Raw genomic sequence first — 21,835 nt, 5'->3', positions numbered from 1 at the left:
GCGTGTTAGTGTTGGAGCTGCCCTTAAGATGTGAGACGCTCTTGGACATTCAATTTTGTAGCCCCGTGACTAGAACTGTACATTGCACTCCAGGTGCACATTATGCAGAGTACTTTTCAGTACACAATCTTTAATGGATTTATAAATCAACTTTTAAGAGTGTAAACTCAATATAGAGTAACAACGGATAGACAGCAAATGTACCTAAAAATACTCCAATGTCCACTTGGATTTAGAATCAGCAGAACTCACAAGCAGCCTCACAGCTGAAGGGCAGACCAGGTCTGACAGAGAACAAAAAACGAAATAATCATTGTAATATTACCATACCTTAGAGTGTAAGATTTATAATGCAAACCAGATGGTTCTTTGTACTTCTCTAACTGTACTACTGGTAAAGCACCAAAAAAAAAAAAATCAATAAATAGCAAAATCAATGGTCAGCAATCGGAGTAAATAAATTATTCTTACCACTCCAACCAGCATCTCATAAATCAGGACACCCATTCCCCACCAATCAACTGCCCGCGTGTAAGTGTTCTCGGTTAGCACCTCTGGAGCCAAAAACTCAGGGGTTCCACAGAATGTGCCAGTCTGGTCGCCATGACCCATTCCTGTTAAAAAACACAATACAACTATGTAACATAAAACCAAACACATACTCTCTCTTCTGCCCATCCAGAATTCAGACAAAAACTTAATGGTGGGTATATAAAAAAAAAAAAAAAAAAAAACCACAAAAGCTTAATTTGAAATCATCACTCAAAAGACACTGAAGTGTCTAAAAATTTAACTGAGGTTGCTGAACCTCTTCTGTTTGAGGAAAGCATTAATAAAATCTCCTCCAGGTTTTCCAAAGAAATTTTAGATTGTCCCAAATAGTCCTAGTTGTGCTCATGGGTGATGCCAAGATAGTTTTGTGCTCCTGCCACACAGATCTATAACCCAGGATTACCTACATGGCTTTCATTCTCTCTCTTTCCCTGTGTGTGTAGTGTCAGGGATGCCAGGGGCGACAACCCGACTGGGACGCCCTGAATGGCCGGAAGTGGGCGTGGCCCCCAAAGCAACCAGGATGGCAGCCCCCACGTGATCCCAAAAGGGCGCACGCCCACTTCCGGTCCTTCAAGGCGTCCCGGCCGGGTCGTCGCCCCTGGCATCCCTGACAGTATGTATTTATGTGTGTGTGTGTCCACTCGCTTGCCGAGTCTCCAACATTTCTAAGACAACTAATGTTGTCTTATTTTAATCTCTTATTTTGTCTTATTTTTCTTTTCTTCATTATGTAAAGCACTTTGAGCTACTTTTTGTATGAAAATGTGCTATATAAATAAATGTTGTTACTTCAACAGATGGTGCATCAAACATGTTTAGTAATAAAATGCATGCATTTGTCATTCCAACAGATGGTACATCAGGAACATTAACACTGTTTTTATGACTCCCATATCAAATGTCATATACCAGAAACATATCCACTGCTTTTGCATAGGTGTATTGGAATGACGCACATTAACACTATTTTTACGAATCCCGTGTCAAAGTCTATCTACCAGAAACCTATGGTGCTGCACAAACATTTACAGTAATGCATTTTCTTACTACAATATTTTGATGCACCATTTGTTGGAACAACAAAGGCAATGCATTATATTACTACATGCTTTAAAAAATCCATTCCAATAGATGGTGCACTACAAATATTAAGGCTGATGTCCATATTAATTAGATTTCATCTCATTTTAGGTGGGAAGTAAAAAAAAAAAATAACCAAATTGAAGTGGATAACTGTTTCACATGTTACAATTAAACAAAAACAAAAGTTTTAAGTCAAAACCTAACATGGCAAATATTAGGCTAATCCAGAACAACAGAGTAACAGAGGACATTATACCTAAAACTGAAAAGGTTCAAGTACTACTAAAATGGTCCTAAAGTAGCTACAACTACTACTGCAACATTTCTGAGGATTATGTGCAGTGGGGAGGGTTTATCTCAAATTATATATTGTACTTCCATTTATTAAATGTTAAAGAAACAGAGTGGACACGAGTCATCTTTTCAAATCACACAAATGTGTTAAATCCAAGACTAACAGAGCCAGATTTGGTGGGGTTTAGGGTAGGGGGATGATTTGCTCCTGCAACCACAACTGCTCCCCAGAGCCCACGCTGCGCCACCCATCATTTTCAGTAAGTGAGCTGCCTTTTCTGCATGTTTCAGATTTGATCCCATAGCCTCTAATCATTTCTTTGCTGCAGATATTTGGCACCAATTGCAAGTAACAGACCAAATTAATGTACGAAATGTTGCATTTCATTTCCCTTCAGTGAAGCAGAAAAGATTTAACCCACTGGACTATCCACTTAAGATGATAATCACAGCACATGCACAACAGCCTCCATTGCAGATCTAATCTAAAGTGGGATGGGATGGGACAAAGACATACAGGGTAACAGGAGAAAATAAAGCAGGATACTCACCTTCTTTACAAAGTCCATAATCTGCAATTTTCACAAAGCCATCCACATCAAGCAGTAAATTATCAAGCTTCAGGTCTCTGTTAACATACAAGCACAGGACACTTATTGGCTCTTGCTGTAAAAAGTAACTGGAAGTTTCATAAACACTTCTTACAAGGTCATATATACTAGATAGCATATTATAGTAAATGTTGCCCCCTAGTGGCTATGAATCAGGACTGTAGATTACCATTTCAATTGATGTTAATGTCCATCTTTGTGACTCTGCAAGTTCTCGCACTACACCAACACAATTTGCTTTGGTCAGATTCCACTTGGAAAGTTCAGCTTCTTTCCATTTAAACCTACAAGTGAAAATCTCTTAAATGTTTCACTTCCCTGTTGATTTTTTTTTTTTTAAGATTATTTAAAGATTCATAATATTTAAGTTGTGAGTTTTATTTGAGGGTTATTTATTTAGTGACTAAACAATGCGTCCAAGAGTATAATTACCCTACAGATCTTTTTGCTCATCTGTCAGGAGACACGGCACAAATTTTGCAGACACATGATGCATCAACACCATCCAGCCTCTGCTCCTTAGGGAGAAGCTGACAGAGATGGGAGTAGATTAATACCTGGTGTCAAGGATCATGGACTATCTTACAGACAGACCTCAGTATGTGTGTCTCGGGAACTGCAGGTCTGACATTGTGGTCAGCAGCACAGGAGCGCCGCAGGGGATTGTACTTTCTCCGGTCCTGTTCAGCCAACATATATCAGACTTCCAATACAACTTGGAGTCCTGCCACGTGGAAAAGTTTGCTGACAACACTGCTATCATGGGCAGGAGGAGGAGGAGTATAGGAACCTAATCAAGGACTTTCTTAAATGGTGCAACTCAAACCACCTACAACTGAAGACCAGCAAAACCAAGGAGCTGGTGGTGGATTTTAGGAGGACGAGGCCCCTCATGGACCCCGTGATCATCAGAGGTAACCGTGCAGAGGGTGCAGACTTATCAATACCTGGGCGTGCAGCTGGATGATAAATTGGACTGGACTGCCAATACTGAGGCTCTGTGTATGAGAAGACAGAGCTGACTATACTTCCTTAGAAGGCTGGCATCCTTCAACATCTCCAATAAGATGCTGCAGATGTTCTATCAGACTGTTGTGGCGAGTGCCCTCTTCTATGCGGTGGTGTGCTGGGATGGGAGCATAAAGAAGGTCGCCTCACACCTGGACAAACTGGTGAGGAAGGCAGGCTCTATTGCTAGCACAGAGCTGGACATTTGAACATCCGTGGCAGAGCGACGGGCGCTAAGCAGGCCCTGTCAATCATGGAGAATCCACTGCATCCACTGAACAGGATCATCTCCAGACAGAGGAGCAGCTTCAGTGACAGACTGCTGTCACCGTCCTGCTCCATTGACAGACTGAGGAGACCCCACACTATGTGGCTCTTCAATCCCACCCCTGGGGGTGGGTTAAACGTTAACATTATACAAAGTTATACCTGCATTGTTATCACTCTTTAATTTAATATAAAAGTAGTATCAGGCGTGCTAATTGATAATGTTCTGGACATAGTAAATTCGTCACTAGATACGGGGGTCTTCCCAGACTGTCTTAAAACTGCTGTAGTTAAACCCCTACTTAAGAAACATAATCTCGACACCTCAGCTCTTGAAAATTTTAGACCCATCTCTAACCTGCCTTTCTTAAGTAAAGTTCTGGAGAAGGCAGTCATTATGCAGTTAAATGACCACCTCAATAAACCTGCTATTCTTGATAAATTTCAGTCGGGTTTCAGAACAAATCACAGCACAGAAACTGCACTCGTTAAAGTAGTAAATGACTTGCGGGTAAATGCAGACAGAGGCCATTTATCTGTTCTCATCCTCTTAGATCTGAGTGCTGCATTTGACACCATTGATCACAACATTCTTAGAAATCGCCTTAGTCAATGGGTGGGCCTCTCTGGCAGGGTCTTAAATTGGTTTGAATCCTACCTGACAGGGAGAAAATTTTTTGTTAGTTGTGGGAATTACAACTCGAAGACACATGATATCCAATATGGTGTTCCACAAGGCTCTATCCTGGGTCCGCTGTTATTCTCAATCTATATGCTTCCGTTATTAGATTATCTCAGGGCACAACGTGAGCTACCACAGCTATGCTGATGACACACAGCTGTACTTATCAATAGCTCCTGATGACCCTGATTCTATTGATTCACTAACAGAATGTCTGACTTGTATCTCAGAATGGATGAATAGTAATTTTCTCAAGTTAAATAAAGAGAAAACTGAAATTTTAGTGATCAGCAATAATGGATACAATGAGGCTATTAGAAATAAACTGGATACATTAGGATTAAAAGTGAAGACGGAGGTAAAAAGCTTAGGGGTGATTGTTGACTGTAATCTGAATTTTAAATCACATATTAATCAGATCATTAGGACAGCATTTTTCACTTAAGAAACATAAGTAAAGTTAGACCGCTTATATCACTGAAAGATGCTGAGAAATTAGTTCACGCGTTTGTTTTCAGTCGACTAGATTACTGTAACGCACTCCTCTCAGGACTACCCAAAAAAGATATAAATCGTTTGCAACTAGTGCAGAATGCAGCTGCTAGAATCCTAACTAGGAAAAGAAAATCCGAACACATTTCTCCAGTTTTAATGTCATTACACTGGTTACCTGTGTCATTCAGAATTGACTAAAATTCTGCCTATGGTTTATGAAGCCTTAAATAATCTCGCCCCATCTTATATATCGGAATGTCTGACACCTTATATTCCAAATCGTAACCTCAGATCCTCAAATGAGTGTCTCCTTAGAATTCCAAGAACAAAACTTAAAAGAAGTGGTGAGGCGGCCTTCTGCTGCTATGCACCTAAAATCTGGAATAGCCTGCCAATAGGAATTCGCCAGGCTGATACAGTAGAGCACTTTAAAACACTGCTGAAAACACATTACTTTAACATGGCCTTTTTATAACTTCATTTTAATCGTAATTTAACTTAATCCTGATACTCTGTATGTTCAATTTCCTCAAAATAACTATTCATGGTGGCTCTAAAATCGGTACTGACCCCTACTCTCTTTTCTGTTTCTTTTTCCGGTTTCTTTGTGGTGGTGGCACTACTCAAAGCTTCATGATGCTCCAACAATGATGGACGGATTAAAAGGCAGAAGTCTACGTGACCATCATCATCATCATCAAGCCCTTCCGTGAGAATCCTAAATCCAAAGAGGACTGTTTCATTTATGTTAGGTAGAATGCCCAGAGGGGACTGGGCGGTCTCATGGTCTGGAATCCCTACAGATTTTATTTTTTATCCAGCCGTCTGGAGTCCCCCCTGGCCATTGAACCTTACTCTTATTCGATGTTAATTAATGTTGATTTATTTTGTTTTATAATTGTGTCTTTCATTTTTCTATTCTTTATTATGTAAAGCACTTTGAGCTACTGTTTGTATGAAAATGTGCTATAGAAATAAATGTTGTTGTTGTTATTGTTTTTTATCAGTATGCTGCTGCTGGAGTATGTGACTTTCCCCCTTGGGATTAATAAAGTATCTATCTGTAGTTTGAGTAAAGACTGTGCGACACAAACTTTTATTGATGCCTACTTCATCAGCAACTTCACGGAGAGTTAGGTGACAAATTTCACAAATTACAGTACACACTTTCTCCTCCAGTTTTGGGATTATCTGCCGAATTTGAAACTCCCAAAATGCACAGGAGACAACTGTACTCTACTGCAAGTACTCGATGACTAATTAAGGTGGTGTAACTGATAATTATTTTAATGATCAAAAGTTACCACCACTATCACTAGGCTGGCCCGTTGACGCCCTATTTAAGAAAATCCAATTCATTTTAGACAGAATTCCTACTAGAGCGGGGACTGTAAAAAAATTTTTTAATCCAAGGACACCACAACATCATATCTAGAAGAAAGTGTGTCAACTCCATATTGACTGATAGATAGCAATGATAATCATTTTGCCACCCGACATTGAAGGGTACCACAAAAAATAGGGGAGCTGCTGTAGCCGAAGACTTTCCAGTGCTCTTGAAAACAACTGTAATAGGCTGTACATGTTACACATTTCAGAGTGAGGTTTGGTAAAAGATGTGTAGCTAGGCTGATTAGGATATATAAATTGGTTTGGAAAGAGCAAGTACAGATGCGAGTAAGGTAAGGAACTGGATGTCCTGTTTGGATCTGGATACTAACCTGCACCCAATACTGCCAAGAAGGGCTCTGGCACACAGCAACCCAGTCAAAGAAAAAAGTATTCTCAGGAAAATTTCTGGAATTGTTTGTTCAAATTCTACCACCAACTGAAAAGGCGCACTAAATGTGTTGTGATTTAAAAGTCAAATTTATAATAAAAAGCTAAAATGAAAAAGATAACACTGTATCACATGTAATTATACAAGTTAAGAAATGATTAAGAATTTCTAAAAGAACTTATCCCAGGCACTGCCAGTGTACTCTGCCTCCATTACAGTGCAAAACTGTTCAAATGGAAGAAAAAACATTTTTTTCAGATTTATATCTTGGCACTTGCACACCCTTCTAAACCAAGATCACACATACCCTATACAACATGGATACAAAAGTTACTTACCTGTACACAATCTTATTAATGTGAAGGAACTCCAATCCCAGGACCACACAAGCAGCATAGAACCTTTATATTTGAAAAAGCACAACAACACACTATTAAGTAGAGGTCTCTCATGGTGAGACTTAAAAAAATAAAATAAATAAAAACAAAACAGGTATAGATTAGCCATTGGCCAAACACACACTACTGTACATCTATCTCTATAAAGACCCACAGATAGATATACTGTATCTACATCTCTCTTTCTACATCTGTATTCAGTTGTGGCCAAAAGGTTTAAGAACGACCCAAGTGTTGGCTTTCACAAAGTTTGCTGCTTCAGTGTTTTTAGATCTTTTGTCAGATGTTTCTATGGTAGACTGAAGTAGAATTACAAGCATTTCAGAAGTTTCAAAGGCTTTTATTGACAATTACATTAAGTTTAAGAGTCAACATTTGCAGTGTTGGCCCTTCTTTCTTTTTCAAGACCTCTGCAATTCGACCTGGCAGGCTGGCAATCAACATCTGGGCCAAATCCTGACTGATGGCAGCCCATTCTTGCAGAATCAATGCTTTGAATTTGTCAGAATTTGTGGGTTTTTGTTTGTCCACCCGCCTCTTGAGGAAGAACCTATTAGTTCTCACTTTTGCCTTATGGCCTGGTGCTCCATCATGCTGGAAAAGGCATTGTTGGTCACCAAACTGTTCTGGAATGGTTGGGAGAAGTTGCTCTCTGAGGATGTTTTGGTCCCATTCTTTATTCATGGCTGTGTTCTTAGGCAAAATTGTGAGCTGGGTGTCGATTTATTACACAATTGTAATTCTTTTGAAGTACAAATCAATTTGATATCATGTTGTGTTTTGAAGTTAGAGGTTAAAAAGTTGCAAACGCTCACCAAAAATGGAAAAAATAATTAATAAAAAAAAAAAACGATAACCTCACTAAAAATTGTCTAGATATTTATATGTAGAAAATCTAAAATGTTAATACACTAAACTGTAAGTTAGACTATCCAGGAAAAAACTGGCACTTTTGTAGAAATAGAGGCAGTGGTTTTCACACAATACTATAATTCAGCATTCAACCTTTTTACACCTGCGAACCGGCAAAAATAGGAGAAATATTTCACAGACTGGCTGACACCTGAGACAGAAATAAAAACCAATGTAGATAGTATTTTATTTATTGAATCTAATGTTATAAAATTACAATTTTTAGTTAGTGTGACATCTGCTGCTGCTTTTATGTTAGAAAATTTGATATACGTGGCTGCAGCGTGGATTCCGAAAGACAAAGTGCTGCATTAACATCCATTCAATTTCTCGGTATGTTTTTTTTATTACTGATAAGGCTAAAAAAGTCGTCACACAAATAAGAAGTCAAAAAAAAAAAAAAAAAAGGACCAATAATGTGATCGCTTTATAACTCAGAGATGGATATTCTTTTTCAAGTGATATCCAAAATTGAGACAATGATTGTATTTTATGTGTGGACACCAGAGTGACATCAGAAGACAACTCGAACAGCTTTTCTTTTTCACGAGGATCAAGTGCACATGATTTTATATCTTCCAAGAAGGGATTATTAATCCAGAGGTTACCTTTACGAAGATCCTCATTTTCGGGGAAATAATTATTAAAGTTTTCAGCTAATGCCCTTAAATGTTGACTTATTATGTTGAACCAGTAAACTGCGCACTGCATGATAACACTTGACCATAGCAATCCGTTTTCATACTCGGCGTTTGTGTTGCAATTATTTCCTTCATTTTTCACTTAAGCTGGCACTTAAGTCTTCAGTCTGCCTCACGAATGATTTAACATATTAAGAGGTAGGGGAAGGGACGGCAAAGGTTGTAGGGAATGAGAACGGCGCCAGTACGCATTCGCTGCACGGCCGCCTTGCTGGCCACTGCCGGGAGTTGATTTCTACAATAAAATAAAAAAAGAGGAATAACTTTGGAGGTCAATCATTACCCCAAAAGCAGATAGTAGATTTCACGTAGTATATGTGTACCAAATATCAGGCCAATAGATCAAACAGTTTTGTGAGCTACAGGTGATTTAAAATCCTGGACAGACAAAACGGACAGTCACGGCAGCATATTATATAATTAGATAGGACTTTCTGGTTGACATCAGCAGCAATCAAAAATTCTTCCAAAAGTGGAAACATTTCTATATCTTCCTCTGGTACGCGATCATTCCCAAAGAGCCAGCTTCTTTTTAATTTATCAGTGTAAAAATATTTGTACAAATCTCCTGAAGTATTAAGATAGTTAAGAAGGCTAATTATGTCCGCCATATATTTAAGCATAGCCATCCATTCCTCTTTCAACAAAGGCTGTACTAGGTCAGATTTTCACTCTCGCAGAAAAGTGCTTTACTTCTTCCATCAGTTTGAAAAGGCGTGCAAGAACCCTTCTTCACAATAACCAGATGACTTCTGCATAGAGAAGGAAAAGTTGGTGGTGTGAGTCCATACTCTCACACAGCGTCGTGATCAGCCTGCAGTTCATTGCTCAACTACGAATTTCATTAATGATCTTCACCGTGTCATTCATCACAGTGTTTAGTTCAGCAGAAAGCTTCTTTGCAGCTAGGTGCTCCCAGTAGATCATACAGTGAGTGGACAAAACTTCTGGGTGCATGACTATTTTCGCAACTACTCCTGAGTGACGTCCATTTTCATTCGACTTTTCTGAATTTTCATCTGATCATGTAATCTTTCGAAAAAAGTCCAGTGACTTCGAATGCAAATGACAAGCAAGTTTGGAAGTTTTCATAGCGTCATTTGACATAATTTCAGAACATACTACACTCAAAGGCTGTGGCAATAGTTCACTGCCAGGGTCTATAACAAAACCAAGCTTTAAATATTCCTTATCGCAATGTCTAACAAAGTTTTCTTTCTTCATTTACATTCCAAAGTATCAACATATTTATTTTTCTGTGTTTCTTCTAAACTTGAAGCACTAGTACTTGGCATACCATCACTACTTTTCTCCTGAATACTGTCCTTGCCTCTACTAAAGAAGGTTAAAAGGCTTTGCCGTTTGACTTTTTTGTCTCCATTTTGTAGAGTTTCAAATTTTACAAAAGAAATAACTTGTTTTCTGAAATATCACAACACAATATTAGATAACAGTACGCACAAGCATGATAAAATACAAATTTTTGTAAAGTACTGTTAACAGGCAAGCTTACGCAATACTGACATTTCGTGGCCGCACACTTCGCCCATACTCAATGTCGCGTGCAACATCCTATTCACCCCACAACCATGTAGTGCCCGAATCATGTAGCCACAACATGATTCAGGCAAAATTTTTCGTGGACTGGCAGAAAATTTCCACGGACAAGGACCACCGTTTGAAGAACACATCTGCTATATAATACAATACTAAGGTCCCATAAAAGAGGGCAGAAGGCAAGAAAGGTGCATAAAAATAAAAACAGAGCCTGTGAAATAGGTTTTTTCCGGGGATATACTCAAGAAGGGGATTGTTGGTGAAGAGAGGAGAAGAAAGGCGCCAAGGGTACACATAGGGCAGAGCTCGTCAAAGGAAGACCTGCTCAACCATGCAGCAATTTCGAAACAAGAGAGGGCTATAACCTGCATTTCTGTTATTTGGCACCGTCATGCATTTGTTTTGCTTTATTTATTGAATTAAAATGGTGCTACCCAGCTTGTGCCCCAAGATTTTCCTGAACCTGATTCTTACTATCGTTTTACCACAATAGATATAGATACACACATACACTCAATATTCAAACCCATTCATTTTTTGAAATGTTACATCAATGATGATCAACAGGTGGCACGGTGGCGCAGTGGGTAGCGCTGCTGCCTCGCAGTTAGGAGACGTGGGTTCGCTTCCCGGGTTCTCCCTGCGTGGAGTTTGTATGTTCTCCCTATGTCTGCGTGGGTTTCCTCCGCACAGTCCAAAGACATGCAGGTTAGGTGCATTGGCGATTCTTATTTGTCCCTAGTGTGTGTGTGTGTTTGTGTGTGCACGCCCTGCGGTGGGCTGGTGCCCTGCCCGGGGTTTGTATCATGCCTTGTGCCCTGTGTTGGCTGGGATTGGCTCCAGCAGACCCCCGTGACCCTGTAGTTAGGATATAGCAGGTTGGATAATGGATGGATGATAATCAACAGAATGGGATTCTCTCTAGAGTCATTTTAAATACTTGTGCCAATGTGATATTTCAGTTTAGTTTTTAATAAATTTGCAAAAACTACTAGAACCTGATTTTCCTTTTGTCACTCAGGTGTATAGACTGTTGCTTGATGAAGGTTTTAAATGATTTTTAGCATAAGACAGCAAAATAATGTAAAGAAAAATAAATAAACGGGCCTGAAAAAACTTTCTAAAACCAACTCAAGATAGAGAGATAAAAATTTTACAAACTTTTTTTGCTATTGCTGGAAAAGCCCTTCTACACACAGGCTATGGGGTTTAATTTAGGGGTACAGGCTTGAAGCAGAAAGCCAGCATCTCTCAAGAACATTTATACAATATGAATTAGTCTATCCTGTCATTAGTGTGAAATCCATTTTTTTCCTACTATTTGGATCATCCTTTATGCGCCTCAGCTTTATAAAACCTTTTGTTTCACTTTGTGCTACTTTGCAGAGGGCTTTGTGACAATACCAACTCTGAAAGGCGAGGATGTCAAAAAGATTATACAGCCTGTCTGTTGCCACATCGGTGTTAGCCCAGAAGCTGTACGGCACATCAAAGTCTCAAGACGAATTTCACGAAGCAGCAGGGTTGTATACTCCCACTTTAAACTTTTTGTAATTTCTTACCGTGCCCGCTTTTCCGAGAAGACATTAGAGTGAATGTGCATCATGAGATCACCACCTGGAGAGTAGTCCATGACAAAGCAGACATGCTCTGGGGTCTGGAAACAGGCAAACAGGTTCACCAAGAAAGGGTGTTGGGATCTGTTGACAGTTTCAAAAATGCGCTTCTCGCACATTAAGCTATGTGGGAGACAGAAAGTGATAAGTGTACAGAACCAAATAAATAAATGCCCACACCCAGTCTGCTGCAACCAACCTGTCAACCTCTCCTCTGGTTACAATGTCACCTTTCTTCAAAGCTTTGATAGCATACAACTTTCCAGTTTGCTTGTATTCAGCCAGAAGAACCTGTGGGTCAATCACAGAGCAGCACACCACAATTAGGAACACAGTCATAGCTATGAAAGGTAGAGACCATCAATATTTACCTACAGGGTGCAATGTTAACCTGTCAAAAGTTTAAAATTTGGGATGGCATAGCAGCCCTCCTCCCTGAAAGTAATAATTGAAAACTATGGATGTCTAGGAAAGCATCAGTGTGTCTTTTGAAACCCGACATTAAAGTGACCCAAATAGTTAGTTGCCTAATGTGACATTCCTCCTTCAAACTGAATAATTGCCAAACCGCGTGTGAATAACATTCATGACAAGTGGGCATCAACCAAATTTTATGATTAAAATTAGTTTTTTGCTCACAGTATGTCAAAAAAGCATGCAGAGCTTCTAACTTTGATTAAAAAGACACGGATGCCAACTGCAACCTTCAAATGAATGTGCCACTTCACAAAAAAGTGACATAATCAAACAAAAAGCATACTGAGGCAGTTTTGTCCATCTCTTAGTACTTGTAACTTTACTTAAAACAAAAGAGGATATCTTGGACAGGAGAGACCCGATTTGATACTTTGCAGTGTGCAATGCCAGTTGAGTACTGCATTTATAAGTAGGCAGTTAAGTAATAACACACAAGACTAAACTCTCACTTTTCTCCCTTTACAGTTATAAATACCCCTGAATATTAATTTTTCATTACTGCATACTCTATTAGACATTGTATGTCACATCTGTGAGCACTTTAGTAGCAAACTGAAAGAGAAACTGTGTGTTGGCTAAGGTAACTAAACTGAACATTATCAAGATTGATTGTAAAGCTGTTATAAGAATAAAGGACAATCAGAAATACAGAAGTCATTTTCTTGTGTCTTTAATGAGATAGAGATCCCGCTTTCGCTTGCAGCGATTGATGCTTAACAGTTCTGGCATTCAGCAGCAGTAAATGAGGGTCATTAGCTTCAAGAGTGAACTGGGACAGTATTAGGTGCACAACAATTCTGCTGGGGAGCCAAAGTAATATTTAAAAACTTGTTTTAAGCACAACTTCAGATGCAAGAGCAAAGGATGGGGTAGAAAAGTCAGTCCCAAACTTAAGTTTTGAAGGAATGTGTTCAAGAAGCAGATTTAATTTTACTAAGGATAATACATGCTGTTTAAACATACAAATAGACATAGGCAGAGCAAAATTTGTACGTGGTATGTAAAAAGGGAGGATTTGTGAAATGAGCAATAATCCAGAGTGTGTGGGGAGTAATAGAGTTACAAAAATCAGTGTGAAATAAAGCAAACCAATGTTCTTTTTCCATCTGTCTTTTTTAATATTTTTGAAATATATTCAAATAGTGACATTTGATCTGACTGCTTACTTTGAAGTAACTTTGGTTTGTGACACAAATTGAAATAAATCTCAACAACAAAGCATTTCACCATATAACCATGATTTAAGACGAAAGCATGAACGTATGACTGGTGATTCAGTCACCGGATCAGGCAGGAATCTCAAAGATGGCAGATTAGGATGAATTAGGGCCACCATCAAGTTGAAAAAAAAAATTAACAATTCTAATATCCATACTTCTTAGCGGTCAGATTTATATCTATGACTAAACAAGCTTAGGAATGTCTTTGTCGAGTCAGAGAGGCTCAGGTAGAATGGAGTTTACATGTCGCCCTCCAAATCTGTATCTCTCTTTCTCTCTCTCCATCTATGTATGGAAGCAAAGGTCTGTGGTACAGTTTGCATATTTGTAGTTCGTAATCCACAAAGGGAGAAAATGACTCATGTATTTTGAAAGCTTAGTTTTTTTATTCTTATTTTAAACAACCTGTCAAGTTTCATCATCAGAGACAAATGATTAGACATACTGGAATCGAAGGCAATATAAAGCAAATGAGGGTGTGGGGGGAGAGAATCAATAAGGAGGGTGGTGGTCGTAGTTTCTCTTTATTATTTAGATGTTGTTCTTTTTGAGCCTGCATATGCGGGATTCCCCTTCAAAAGTTACTAAATAGCATCACCATTTGAGAGCCATGATTCAGCCAGCTCTCTGGCACTTTTAATATTAGCCCTGAATTTTACTTGAACCATATGACCAACACACCCTCATTTGTAATATATTGCCTTTGATTTCTGTATGTCTAATCATTTATCTCTGATGATGACGACGACGACGACGGACACCTGGTAGGATGCCAAAAGCTTAGGAATAAAAAAACTATTTTAAAATATGTGATTCATTTTCTCCCTTTGTGGAGTACTAGCTACAAATAGAGAGACAGTGACAGACAGATAAAAAAAAAAAGAGATGTAGATATGCATCTCTCTCTCTCTATTATACTGTATATCTATATTTCTCCCCCTTTCCTTCTTCCCCTCCCTATATATAGTGTATCTATCTCTTTATATAAATATGCACACATACAAATCTTTCGCAGAATGGCTTTACAGCTGTTGTGGATTTCTTTTAAATAGACTAGGGGACTTCGCCCCCTGCTCACTTCGCTCGCCAACCCCCGTGTTTGGTTTTCCAGATACACACTTTTAAGATTTTTTTTTTCTTTGAATTGTTGCTATTTCATTAGTTTCACTTTTATTTCAGAACTTCTGTAAAAACAATATTTTGAATCTTTCAAGTCCCAACTTGCTGAATCTTTTAAACGAGGTCAGTGAGACATGTTTAATGACTTTGTGCCATAATTCAGGATTGGTTTCTCTGTTTGGAATTTCAGCACAGACAAAACAATCCACATCATCAGCAGTTAATTTTTTTTGCAAAGTAACCAATAAATGCATGTGAATTAAATCCCATCTTTGAAATTCTCTGACTTAAACCAATTTCCTTTTGTTTGCGTCAATGCGATCTGTACTCTCTTTTTTTGGTACTGTAGCGACTGACAAAGTGTCACAAATGTTCTACTTTAACAATCGCTGACTGCGTAACCCCAAACACAACTTTCTAGCATCCTCTCCAACCCCTCCTCCCATTGGTCTCACCACCCCTTACTGCATCAATCAGCACCCAGCTATCCGTCTGCCGTGCTGTACTCTGCCCTCCCTCGATCAGACCTAACAGTCACTTAAAACAAAAAAGGCTTCAGCTTGGCTGGGACACAACAATACTTTCGAATTTTACTGCTTTCATATTCTGTACCTTTCTCTGCAGGTGTATCGTGCCTTGGGTCTCTTTTCTCCACGCTGCTCTTTCTTCTTTGCTGAAAGCACAGGATCTGTGTGTGCCACGTGACTTTACATGACTGAATGTTTTGCTGGCTGTCTGTGCTCTTATTTGATAAGAAGGGCATGTCTTGCAAGAATCTTATGTTCCACGCCCCCGCGAGACTGCCCTAGAACAATCTCTTGGCACCAAGTCTCATGTTTACAGTTCCTGCAAGACGCTCCGTGGCCAGTCTTTGTGTCTCGCGGGTCTTTTAAATGTCTTCCGAGAACTTCCGAGAAGATCACGTATCATTGTCTTGCTTTTCCATTCCAGGATTTTTTTTTTTTTTTTTATATATAGGGAGATGTTCTAAAGGCTGATCTGTGAAACTGGATTCAAGGCGATTCCATTCACATCCTATTATTCTATACCTGTCTCTGTGTGACTACCAAGTGTTCCCCAACATGAAATTATATTTCCATGGGATCCATCCCTCAACGGATTATCACAATTTGAGCCCATCATCTCCACTTTACCAGCTAAACACAGCAGGAGGCATAAAACTGTTTAAGGAGCACCACAGCGCCCGTTATATGAAGGTTACATGAAGGCTGAATGCTGCAAATATAGAGATGCACTTTCTGTACCCCTTGGCTGTGTTCACAAATAGCTGGTGAAGATGCTCAATTATTCGCTGCTCGTTGATACCATGATGCTCAAGCTTATGAAAGCTGCATAAAGGCTTAATACAGGCATACAAACCAGAAGTCCTGGTGAACACCATCCATGATAATAAATACCATCATCCCATTAGCAGCCTTGGGTTTACCAAATACAGCAAGTATGGTAGACTATGCATGTAACAAGCTGGTTTTAGTATACTGCATTTTGCAGTTAAAGATAAAAATGGATCTATGTAAGTCAATAGACTTGCAGAATACCAAACATGACTATGCCCATTAGAAGAACAAGAAAAGTCCTGATGCAACAGGTCTGTTTGGGGAATATTAACAGTCAAAAGCAAACTAGGCTGGACTGCAATTTGAACAGTCAACATTTCCATATTTTTTTTTTACTTCACAGGAAAACAGCATCACCAAAGAGCAGCATGTTAAGCACACACACATTCACACTAGAGTCCTGACAATCCAAACAGCACAGATTTTACTTATTAATGGATGTTTACCAGCAGAGGGACCATCACTATTAAATCTAAAAAAATAAGTTATCGAGCAGAAGTAGGCACAAAGGTAGGTCAGCCTTAGTTTGCACGTTGTGAGTGTTCAAAATCCAATAGGCATCATGGGTTCTCCAGATAACCTTTCTAGTACTGCTCTGAAAGGCATCACAAAGGATAAAGCAAAACGATTATCTCACCTTCCCAAAATGGCCTCTTCCAAGTACAGAGAGGCACTGAAAATCATCCATCTGCAGGCCATCCTTCCTGATACTACCAAAAAAAGATAAAATGTATGTATTTAGTATGTAAATCAGTAGCTACATACTTACACACCCTACATCTTATAGCAGCAACAAGTTATTTACACTACAGGCTTTGCACAGAACCCATTATCTGAATTCAGCAGCTCCCATTTTAACATTTTTAATGGTGTGGGTGTTCAAGAAGCTTTGCCATCTGTTCTGTTAACAAAATCTCTCTCACACTACTGTCAAGCTTTAAAATTACCAGTATGTATTATTAATAAAAGAAAGAAGAAACAAGTGAGAGGGAACATTAGATAAAACCTGTGATTTTCGATGCCGTTGTTCCTTTTTTCTTCGTTAAGATTTCCTTTTACACTCTGAGAGATGGAGAAGAGAAGGCAAAACATAAATTAAAATGCTCCACCCTACTGATTAGACTGTCTGGTAATCACTACAGAACATGAAAGTTTTAATCCTAGAAATTCAGACAAAGGCTCCATTCCCTCATTGTTTCAAATTAGTGTCTTTCTCCAATGCCCATGACACATAGGGATGCACCCTGCTTCTAATCCATGATACCCCAAATAAAAAACCTCATCTATTTGCTTGGTTGTAGCAAATATCTTAAGGAGCGTGCGACAGTGTGACACAAAATCATGGATTCACAAAGGAGTATGGAAGCACCACAGCTTGACAATCAAATGCTTTATCTGCATAATGTACTAAGTGGAAACATAATCCCCCATGGATTTCATGCCTGGGAACCAAGTTCAGTGAAACTGACCATTGGTCCACTAAGACTCTTATTTGAAAAAGTCCATTAAAATTAATAATCAACATACTCTTTAATGAATATTACAATTAGGCTTTGAGAAATTGTTAGCCAACCAGATGAGCTTAAATTTAAATTACCGGTGACATGGCTGCATCCTGGCCAGGAGTTCCTAAATAGAGGCGTGGGGGTTTTTGTGGCCGCTCTTCACTAAAATTGAGTTTGATGACTGGTAGGTCACTGTTAGAAAAATAAAATAAATAAATAAGAACCATTACAGTCTTAAATAAATTATTAATCCAGTTCATTATCAACAAAGGAGCTAGCCCTGGACAGATGCCAGCTCATTCATCATATTACCAAATTATCCATTAAAAGGATGATGAAGCAAACAACTTAAAATACAAATACTACATGTTTAATTGAATTCAGGATTCTGTTTGCACCATTTATAAATTTCTCATTAACTTGCACTGCGATAGAAGCCTTTCACATCATAACTCTTAACATGTGCAATTCTAAATCCTTCCCTATAATCCCTAAACTAGACCATTGTCCGTGAGAGACAGTTCTGTGGCATTGAGGATACAGAGTTTGAAACAGGGTGCCATTGAATGCACACACTGGCCTCATTCCAGGAGAGATTTTAAAACCAGCTTTCACTAAGTGTAGACACCAAGTTTATGATGCCACAATGAACCACAACACTTTTACTCTTTGTATTTTTAAAAATCTCTTGTCCTTTATAATATTCAACTACAGTAATTTCAATACTGCCAAATGTAGGCCTCAAGCCAATTTATATTCAAAAGGAAAACTATGAGACTTTAGGATATAAAATATTTTGGCTCTCATCTGAGATCCCAAATGAGCCCACTGAGGACTAAATCCTACGGTCAGCTCCCCATTTATTCTTAGCATATAAAAGTTAATAAGCTTAAAAAAAAAAATAGGACTGCCACCTTGAACAGACTCCTCCTTGTGCTTTGATATCATTTCACCTAATAATACTCAGTTATTCAGATGTGGCTACACTCTTCAGTAAGGATAGGAAAGAGTAGAAATAATCAGCCTATAATTACTTTATAATAATTTCACGATGCATTACCTAATCAAGTATGTAATATTTTAAATTGCCAACAAAAAGGAAGCTCATGTTACTGCATATAAATCAAATACAAAAACACAAAAGCATTTTTTTTGAAAACTTAAGTATAAAAATAGAAACAAAGACACAATTGGAGAACGCAAATACGGTAATAGTGTAAACGAAACAAAAATAAAAAAGGAACATCTCTCTATTATAAAAAAAAAAAAATCTTTGGGAGGGAGACGAGACGTGGTCTTCTCAGAAGACAATGTGAAGTCCCGCGAGGGACGCTTTAACTTGCTCCCAGCTCTTAAAACAATGACAAGCGACAACACGCAGCTCGCCAGCAGCAGATGATCCAGTCTTTCGCCTTAGCATGCGTTCAGACACCCCCCCATCCCCCCCCCCTTCACAACACGAGCAGCAGGGACACGAAGTGGCAAAAGGACAGCTGCTCTACAGGCTTTAAAATTATCAACGGGCAGCGCGACAGCAGCAGAAAGACAGCAGACAATCCGACGGCACCTCCTTAGCATGCGTTCAGCCTCCTCCTTCCCCCCCTTGACAACGCGAGCAGCATTATACGTCCTGTGAGAAAGAGGTTTACCCACACCTGGGGCCGTAGATGAAAGACAAGTATTGTTTTTACAATGTCATGCGAGACATCATTTAAAACAAGTCCACTGACATCTAACCTAGCAGTTGTTGGATTGCTGTTGGCAGACACGCTTCACGTGCTCCCAGCTCTTAACACCAGAATTACCAGAAGCTATGAAAAAACTCGTAGATCCGTCCCACCTTAAAACGCTTCGCACCTCTCCGTCAGTGTCTTTTGTCCTCTAAATGTGTTGCTAAGCAGCAAAAAGCAAGCAGCCTGCTATCACATCCCCCACCCCGCACAGTTTTCTCAGCTCAAGTCTGTTTACCTGCGTGTCAGTTGCTTAGAGTTGTATAGAGTGAGAAGCTAAGAAAAAATGACACCTTTTATAAATACTATCGTTATTTGGAACACTTGCATTTCATGTGTGTTCTGTGTCTACAACGATCTATGTAAACACATCGTTAAAACAAACGTTTTTCATGTTTTAGTAATAAATTGACAAAATGTAAACATGAAGTGTATAATGTGTGAAGCCTGAATTCCAAATATCAAAGAAACACTTTCACAAAAGGTACAAATATAACAGAACAAATGCGCTTTCATTCAAAAATATAACTGCAGAAAAACAACCCGCATTAGGGTGTGACATTGACACGCAGTTGCTACAACAGCTTTGGTGCCGCAACGGTATCAACTATTGACTGGTAATCAAAGCTTCACGGGTTCGATCCCGGACGAATAAGTTTTGAGAAGTCAGCTGCTCGTGTCCTTACTATTTTAGAATAAAAACATACATTTGATTCCAGTCTGTAACAGCCAGTGTAATTTGATATTGTAAACGTTAACTTTCCCATACTAATTCAGTGTGAGCAGGAACACTCTTGTGTTAAAACAACGACAAGAGGCAAGCAAAACATGCAGCTCGCCAGCAGCAGAAAGACAGCAGATGATCCGACAGCATCTCCTTAGCGTGCGTTCAGCATTACACATCCTGCGAGAAAGATATGTAACCACGCCCAGGGCCAGAAATAAAGTATTGTTTTTACAAAAGTTTTAAAATAAAAGTGAAAATAAAGCATATGTTACAATTCCCATGAAACTAACAACCTCTTTAAATTGTATATCCGGTAAACCAAACCCGTGGGTGGGCGAGCGAAGCCTCTTAGTATATAATAATAATAATATCAAAAAAACTGAACTATATAATAAATGTAAAAGAGGAAAAATACAGTAAATACGTAAACAAAAAAACAAAAGAGAAAAACAAAATAAAAATCCAATAAAGAGAGCAATAAAATTCACTTAACATTTGAGGAATTAATACTTCAATTAATTATATACTGCTTTTTATGTTTGTGATTTACAAGTAGCACTTAACACATAGTGATGGATTTTAGTGCACTCCTCAGTAAGGAAACAATATGAACAGCCCCAATGATTAATATGACTGCCTATGTTTTGTTTCTTACCCAGGGAAAGGTGTGGTCGGGCTTGACCCAGCAAGGTTCTCAGATGGCGAAACAAACTCAGGGTGACAAGAAACTGTGAGTGGGGGGCTCAATGTGCTCATGGAACTGCAAGGAGGTAGCACACTCATCATCAGACGGCCCCAGGTTGCAATGTTGATATTCATTTGGGCTGCTCGCAAGAAGTCTTTGCCTAAAGTAAAAAGTTAAAGAAAATAATCCTCAATAAACTCACAAAAAAAGAATAAATAAATAAAAGTTAGACGTTTGGTCCTATCAATATATTCTGTTGTCCCAGGTTCTACACCGGCATCAGCAACATGATAGTCTTTCTTGCACCAGATTGGGCTATGTGAATGAGGCTTATAACTGTAATGCTAATGAGTGATAACTTTGGGAGACAGGCAATGGACGAGTGAAAATGATAAGTCGTTGCACATGTTTGGAAACCAAAGTCCAGACAGGACTAGGCTAGCTAAGCCAGACCAAGGTGGTAGTAACCAACAAAGCATTTTCCCAGCAAAAAGTGGAATGTTCAGTGAATGACACCACGAGGAAGTGGCAAAAACTACCAGCTATCTAAAGAGTAAAAGGCCACTGCATAAGAGATTGCATCTGTATTACAGATGTAGTGTACAGGTGTAATACGTGTACAAGTTTAATATGTTATTGTGGTCTGTGCAAATACAGTATGTTTTATAAATCTGCCTTTTTCTACTCATATGTACAGCTGACACAGAGCCAGATTTAGCACAGGGGTTCACCATATAAGAACTGCTAGGCAAGCATTATAAGACAAGACAGTTAGGGACAACTGAGAAATGGGCAGTCAGACTGATGACCATTGTATACGATTTTTGTCTGTCAAAGTCAGCATGAAACTGTATCCTCTTTTGCCTTGTTTGGAATGGTATGATTCACCAAAATGGGGGCCTGCACATGAAGAAAGAGTATTAGCCTTGGAACATTGCCCTGCACACCTTTGAACCCAACAGATGGATGGAAAACAATGTCATCCGATCCTGAAAATCCTTCCACTGCATGGTGAAAATAGCAGACTCTACACATTGGGCCCCCAACTCCCAAAC

At 39.0% G+C, this 21,835-nt stretch overlaps 1 protein-coding gene across 3 annotated transcripts in view; it reads right to left on the bottom strand.

Annotated features, from left to right (window-relative positions):
* pkn3 (protein kinase N3) overlaps window positions 1-21,835 on the bottom strand; it is a 54,543-nt gene that overhangs the window by 8,891 nt on the left and 23,817 nt on the right. For all 3 annotated transcript variants that reach the window (XM_039764334.1, XM_039764335.1, XM_039764336.1), the window contains 9 exons: window positions 20,751-20,940; window positions 17,731-17,830; window positions 17,140-17,195; window positions 16,771-16,843; window positions 12,159-12,250; window positions 11,906-12,082; window positions 7,114-7,176; window positions 2,484-2,560; window positions 472-614 (listed from right to left, as the gene is read on the bottom strand). In XM_039764334.1, the coding sequence (XP_039620268.1) occupies window positions 472-614; window positions 2,484-2,560; window positions 7,114-7,176; window positions 11,906-12,082; window positions 12,159-12,250; window positions 16,771-16,843; window positions 17,140-17,195; window positions 17,731-17,830; window positions 20,751-20,940 (971 nt within the window). The remainder of the gene's footprint in view (window positions 1-471; window positions 615-2,483; window positions 2,561-7,113; window positions 7,177-11,905; window positions 12,083-12,158; window positions 12,251-16,770; window positions 16,844-17,139; window positions 17,196-17,730; window positions 17,831-20,750; window positions 20,941-21,835) is intronic.

The sequence above is a fragment of the Polypterus senegalus genome, chromosome 9 (genome assembly GCF_016835505.1).
Source record: "Polypterus senegalus isolate Bchr_013 chromosome 9, ASM1683550v1, whole genome shotgun sequence".
In the NCBI taxonomy this organism is placed as follows: domain Eukaryota; kingdom Metazoa; phylum Chordata; class Cladistia; order Polypteriformes; family Polypteridae; genus Polypterus; species Polypterus senegalus.
The sequence above is the reverse complement of the archived record's forward strand: the minus strand, read 5'-3'. Positions and strand labels throughout refer to the sequence as shown.